At 38.7% G+C, this 6,787-nt stretch overlaps 1 protein-coding gene across 2 annotated transcripts; it reads right to left on the bottom strand.

Moving 5' to 3' along the window:
* Nucleotides 1–1,294: 1,294 nt before the first annotated feature.
* LOC122031762 (serine carboxypeptidase II-3-like) lies at nucleotides 1,295–5,296 on the bottom strand. 2 transcript variants are annotated; one of them, XM_042590895.1, is made up of 8 exons: nucleotides 4,879–5,295; nucleotides 4,651–4,758; nucleotides 4,131–4,393; nucleotides 3,758–4,018; nucleotides 2,873–2,991; nucleotides 2,688–2,780; nucleotides 1,833–1,938; nucleotides 1,295–1,607 (listed from the first exon to the last, which is right to left on the bottom strand). In XM_042590895.1, exons 1-8 carry the CDS (start codon nucleotides 5,267–5,269, stop codon nucleotides 1,461–1,463), a joined length of 1,488 nt encoding a protein of 495 aa, XP_042446829.1. In that variant the 5' UTR covers nucleotides 5,270–5,295; the 3' UTR covers nucleotides 1,295–1,460. The 2 variants fall into 2 exon arrangements, with proteins under 2 accessions (XP_042446829.1, XP_042446836.1); XM_042590902.1 differs by lacking the exon at nucleotides 2,688–2,780 and having other exon boundaries at nucleotides 4,879–5,296.
* Between the last annotated feature and the right edge of the window lie 1,491 nt (nucleotides 5,297–6,787).

Raw genomic sequence — 6,787 nt, 5'->3', positions numbered from 1 at the left:
TCTATACCCCGATAAGAGGCCACCTCTCACCGAAACCCTAAGGGACAGCACTAAATTAACGATCTATCTAGTCCGCAACAAACAGCTCACGATAAGGACCGCGCTAAATCCGTTGATGTTAGGGTTTTGTCAAAAAGCCTAGGAGTGTTCATAAATCCACCATAAGGATATATCTAATCCACAACAAACGGCTCGCGATAAAGACATGAAAAATCCGTTAATAGCTGACCACTTGCTAAAAGTGGAGCGATGACACATGATGGGATGTTAGCCTTAGCGAGGTGGGACTTACCTCCTGTGGATTGATTGAGCCACCATACCAGGGCCGAACCAGACATTGTTGTAGCCGGGTGAGCGCGGATAGTGCGATACTAGCAGATGATATAGAGAATGACACATGGCCAGTGTCGAGCACATAGTTGACATAGATCCTAGAGACACTCGAATGACTGAGCTGGGACTTTTGATGTGGGCAGGTCGAGGACACATACTGCATAGTGCTACTTTGATGATTGGGGAGGTAGATGTTTTGTGCACCAAGGCATAGATGACATTGTCAACATGTTCGAAGGATGGTATAGTGAGAGTACATGACATTGGTTGTATTTGGGATGATAGTATAGTGAGAATACATGACATTGGTTGTATTTTAGGAGGATGGTATACAGTGAGAGTACACTGCATGTATATGAACTTGCTTCGGGTTCAAACCTCAAATAGCCAGTTGGATCTAATACTTGATCAGAAACAGCTAACTATATTTGGAGATATATATTTGCACACATGATATAATTTACCTTTCATCATTTTTTTCCTAAGGGACGAGAGAGAACAATTGTACCAAATTAAGATAACACTGACTTAACATTTTGAGGATATGTTCCCATTAAATTTTACTTATAATTTCTTCCAAAATGATTCTTTCGAGTGTCTTATTGTATTCATCTTCCACTTGCCATGTAAGGTTTTGTGATGCTGGTGTGGATTGAACAAGTGTTTACAACATTGTGAAGTGTTTATGTAAGGTTTTTGGGTGTTGCTGTGTGGCCATGTAAAAATCTATTTGTTTCAGCAATATTGACAAGGATCAAGTGAGTGTTTTGTGATGTTGGTGTGGATTGAACAAGTGTTTACCACATTGTGAAGTGTTTATGTAAGGTTTTTGGGTGTTGCTGTATTCATGTGAGCGTTCCATGCATGGTGAAATGTTCACTGAATACTAATATCCTTGTTGGTCGTTCCTGAGTAGCCCTCGACTGTGTGCTCATCAACTAAGAACTTGCCTCCTTTGTGATGCTAGATGAAAGTACAAGGCTTCAAACTCCCGTCATCATCTCAATTCACCACACCCATAGGGGCAATTTTATTGAGATTTTTAAACTACAATAACACACACACAAACAGAGGCAAATGATATCGTGGGCGCTCAATTTGGGCAACCCTCACAGATCATGTTTCTTTTAAGCGACAGGGAGAGGCACTCCTTGAAGAAAACTCTTGATCATTTGCAGAGCTCGAGCTGGTTGATAACTTGGAACTTCATGTCCGGCTCCTCTCACAGTCGCAAATGTCAAGTTGTGTTCATACACCGTGGTATATCCCCCAACCTACATATTCACAAAAAATCATCACCAGCAATATCGTCATCAAACCATGTGATACCATGTTTAGTTACTTAGCATATTCCACGGAAGGTTCTTTCCATCATCAAAGGAAATCCACGATGAAGGTTAAGGATGAAGGTCAAGGATGTTCTTATTAGGGCATAAATTTTATAAATCCCAAATATCTAAGTTAATTAACTAAAGAATATACAATATTAAGTTATCTACCTCATTGTTAAGCATCCAAGCTCTCCATGGAGACTTCACAGCAAGTCCTAGCTCATTCAGGGAGTATCTTGTTGAAGTAACAGGAACTCTTCCATCTATGTCGCCACTGCATAGTTGCATCAATGCATATGAAAAAGTAAGGCCAACCAAGCTTATTATGGGACCCAAATTAATAACGTTACCCTAAAATTGAGCTACGATTTAATCTAGTCAACAATTGCATGATTTCCATTTAATTTGATTAATTAGTAATCAACTATACATTAATCATCTATTCATTCGATAGTTAATCGGGTAATTAGTATTAGTATGAACAATACTCCCAATTACCTTAAACCTCAATTAATCACTCTTAGTCACTCAATCTAATAAACAATTTTTATAAATCTCATCAATCAATCAACCAATCAATCCCACTAATATATTATCCTCCCATTATCAATTAACTAATGAATCGGTTAATTAAATCTGCTAATAAAACCCTTCACTTATGATCTGATGAACTATATTTTGTATTATGTAGAACTCTTAAAGTAAGTACACTTGATATAAGAAAAACAAAATTAATAACAGTATACAAACATATAAAATTGAAATGATTGTCTATACTAAACTAGTGCACCTAGTTCTATCAATAAAATTGATGCATCTATACTTATTTATACATGTCATACAAATTAGTGCACCAATTAAACTAGTGTACCTTCAAGTATATAAAACTGAAGTATGATGAAGAAACACTTCACTGAGTCATGGTGAAGGAGATTTCATCTAAATTTTGTCCTTTCAACTCATCTCATGGGTTGATATATTTAATGAATTTAATGATAAGATTATAATATATATTTTTTTTACCTGTACTTTAAAATTCTTAACTTGTTAGATAGCAATTCATCGATGACTGGCAAAATTGTGAAAGGCTGATCTGACCAACTACGTATCACTTCGCTGCACCCAGACACAATGTTGATAGGTGAGCTAAATTTTCATTATCTTATTTAAGAAAGGAAATTTCTTAGGTGCATATGAAATGTATGTACCTACAAGCAGACCACGTGTAGTTGAGTTTTGTCACATTAGCATGTAGAGCTTTTTGCACCTCTGGATTGTTAAGGTATGCCTCCACATAATTAGGAGTACAAGGATCGAAATTCTCAATCTGCATCAGAATTTAAGTGCAACATTTCAGTAATATATGTAATCAGCCAAAGTTTGTATTTTGAAAACCTGAAATCGAGCAGGTTAGGTCCATGGTTTTTCCGATTGACTGGCTATAAACCCTATCTCATTTTATCGCAAATGATACAATTTGAGTGAAAAATTGGTGATGGTAGCAATTAAGTTTCCAATGAGTTCCAAAAGGAGTCAAGGGAAACAAGACTAGTGTGCAAGCCTAAGCTCCTGCACCTGGTTTTCACCACAATATCTAGGGGAATTTCTAATCTCAGTTGCATCTAGAATGGTCGAAATCAATCCCGCTCGATTAATCATGCAATTAACTATATTCGCCGACATAAAGTTTTTGAAAATATAGAATGCTAGAAACTAAATTTTGAAAGAATTTGATACAAGAGACATGCAGATCTCTTCTATGTGTTTATGTGTGTCTGTGTGTGGATTCAATATTGCAATCTTGTGGCATGTATAGGCCTCTCTTCACATAAGTTTTTGCATGCGAGAGTTGTAGCAAGTTAAGTTGCTATTCAATTTCTCATTGTGGTCAAGGAGGGATGTAATTCAACAATAGTCTTAATTTAACATGGTAGAAGATATTAGTTTGGGTTTGATTACCCCTAAATTCAATATAATTTTTTCCTATTTTAATTTGCAATGAATTCAAATTCTTGTGTTAACTTGTTGGATCGATCGATCTAATTTGGCTTCGAAAATACCAGAAAATTGAGTAAAAATTTAGGGAGGCAAACCGAAGGAGGCTTTGGAGTCGGCGTCACGCCCGAAGAGAAGCACAGCGGTGCGTATATGTTGTAGAGATCCAGATCGTCGATGACGCCGCTCACCTCGCCGACCGCCCGTTGGCATTCCAGCGGCTGCTGCAAGGCCTCCGGCGAGAAATTGCAGAACTTGTGGATCGCATGGATAGTTTCGTCGGCGATCAATGCGTGCGTCCAGAAGTAGTCAAGCAGCCCCTTGCTGTCCGTCTCGTAGTTAATCACCCCATTCCCTATCTAATTGCCAAACCAGTTAGCATCAGAACGAGATCTTTCGACCCCTTCCCAACCTAATTTGCAATCAAAATGAGATCTTTCGATCGGTTTAGGGATTTAGGGATTCATGTACCGCGATGCCTTTGAGATTGATGTTGGAATCGTTGTGATGGAGGATGGCGAGGGCAAGCTGGGGGACGTAGTGGCCCGCGTAGCTCTCGCCGGCGATGAAGAACTCCCTCCCCTTGTACTCCGGGAACCGCTCGAACCAGTTGAGGAGGAAGGCCAGCGAGTCGATCGCCGTCCGCTTGTCGCCGCTCTTGGCGTAGTCCGACGTGGTGTTGGAGTAGGAGAAGCCGACGCCGGCGGGGCTCTCCAGAAACAAAACGTTCGCCACTGCAACACAACACGCAACACCACACGACGAGGTGACGCCAATGAGGAATTATTTTCCTTGACCCCCTAACAGTTAGGAAATAACATATATACACGGAATCATAGAGCAATATTCACTTCACCCTCTAAAGTTTATATATTCTTTTCTTGAAATACCTTAAGTTTTAATAATAATAAAAACACCCTTTAAGATCTTCGCGTTTGAGAGTTAAGAACAAACCCATAATTTTTAGAACTACGAGCTGCAAAGTGAATACCTGTGTTCCAAGCATAAGGATTCTCGTAAAGAGTCTTTCCGTCGGACATGACTCGAAACGGCCCAAGCTCCTCCATCGCCCCATAGCCCAACGACGAACACCCAGGCCCTACACCAAACCACACCACACCGTATCATACCACAACAATCTCCGTTCGATTAGAAAACTGAGTCAACCTACTTAAATTGTGAAGATAGGATTCATTCTTTAATTACTAGTTAGTTGTACCTCCATTGAGCCAAAGCACGAGAGGCTTGGACATGTTGTTCTTGTCAGCCTCAACAAAGTAGTAAAATAGAGCCCGACCGGTTGCGTTGTCGACCATGACATACCCCGCATATTGATTGAAATTCACCCCATCGGGTTGGCCTGGTAGCCGGATGACCTTGTCCCCCTCTTTTAGGCCATGATTGTCATAGACTTTCGACTTCAGATCGGATATCGAAAGACTACTTGCTAATGAAAAAGAAGAAGAAGAAGACCTCCTTGCTCTGTTGATGAAGTAGAACTTGTTCAAGTCATCTCCCTGCCTCATCGAGTAACAAGTTATGCAGTGTAAGAGACAAAGGAGGAAGAGGAGGAGGGAGGAGGAAGAGGAATAGAGAAAACATTCCTTCATTGTTTGGTTGGGAATTTGGCATATGAATCGAGTGGAACCATTATTAATAGTAGGAACAAGTGGATAATTTGAGTAATTATTTGATTTTTGTTGGAGCCTTCGGAGAAATGACCTATTCAGTTTGTTTAGGAATGAAAAAGTTAAGGAAATCTTTTGAGGTTTTATCTTGGCGTCGATGGAATGAGGAGGGTGAGTTTACTTAGTCAAAAACTAGGATAAGAAGTATTAAATGATGACGCTTTCATGGTCCACACTAAACATTGTGCTTCCTAACTAAACCTGATGTGTTACGCATATGATAAATCGATTCATCATAGACTTTTAGCTCAAATTTATTTTCATCTTAAATTAGACCAGTGATCGCTTGGCTGTAAGCTCGTCGACCATAGGCAGACATTGGTCGCGCGTAAATCCAACATCCTACGGGCCTAACTTTTTCTTTTTGTTCTTAACAGGGAAACTAAGAACAGATAAGATGAATATAATTCTTTTTCTTCCCAGCAAATCTTTATTCTTATGTAGGATTAGGATTCTTCTCTCTATTATCCGTTTTTCAGACTAAACTAAGCAAAAGTAGCTACTATAAAACAATACATTTGCATGATAATTGAGAAATTTGGTCCATCCTTAAATTGGCATCATGAAGTGGAATCTAGATTTTCTTTTGTGCTATCAAAATTCTACATAAGTTTCCGATTCAAGCCATTCGAATGTTATTCCAGTGCTCAATTATTATATTTCATTTTCCAGCTTGTCTCCTGTCAGGAAAGGTAACAAATACTCATTAGAGATAACAATAGATCAAATTCTATATCCTCTATCTCATATCTATCGAGAGATCGGATATTTGTTATCGTACTCATAACTATTAAAGGATATTAAATTAATATCATATTAAAAAATTAAAAAAATAGAGTAAACATATATATACCTCACTTCTAATACCAATAAAAATAATTAGTGAGTTTGGAAAAAAATAATTTCTTATATATAGACAGATTTGATATGTTAAGCGACACTTTATGCGCGACCGTGAACGATGCGCATACATAACGTTGCCAGCTCGATTTCATTAAAAAAATATTCCTTTTATTCTCTCATTCCTTCCGCCTTCTATTCAAAACAACGACGAAAGAATTTGGTCAAATCTAATATTTCCCTCGCTCTCGCTCGCTCTCTCTCTCTCTCACTCACTCTCGCTCCTTTCTCCACCGTCGTCGTCCGTCGGACCTCGTGCTCCTATCAGGAAAGCAAAGCAAAGGCGCTGCAAGCTAAACCCATATTTCCACTCCACTTCTCTCCTTTCCATTCTCCATCGTAAAATTTTCCACTCCACTATCTCTTGTTCAGCTATGTACAATAATTTTTAGCCCTGATAGATCCTATAAAGCACAAGCCCTCGCTACTTTCTTACCAGTTTTTGCTTATGTAATTTGCACATAGCTTGTCAAATATCAATTCTCATATTTCATAATCAATGATAATTTGTTTCATTTTAAATTGCATAATAGAAGGAAG

The sequence above is a fragment of the Zingiber officinale genome, chromosome 1A (genome assembly GCF_018446385.1).
Source record: "Zingiber officinale cultivar Zhangliang chromosome 1A, Zo_v1.1, whole genome shotgun sequence".
Classification (NCBI taxonomy): domain Eukaryota; kingdom Viridiplantae; phylum Streptophyta; class Magnoliopsida; order Zingiberales; family Zingiberaceae; genus Zingiber; species Zingiber officinale.
This window is presented reverse-complemented; position numbering and strand designations above follow the sequence as displayed.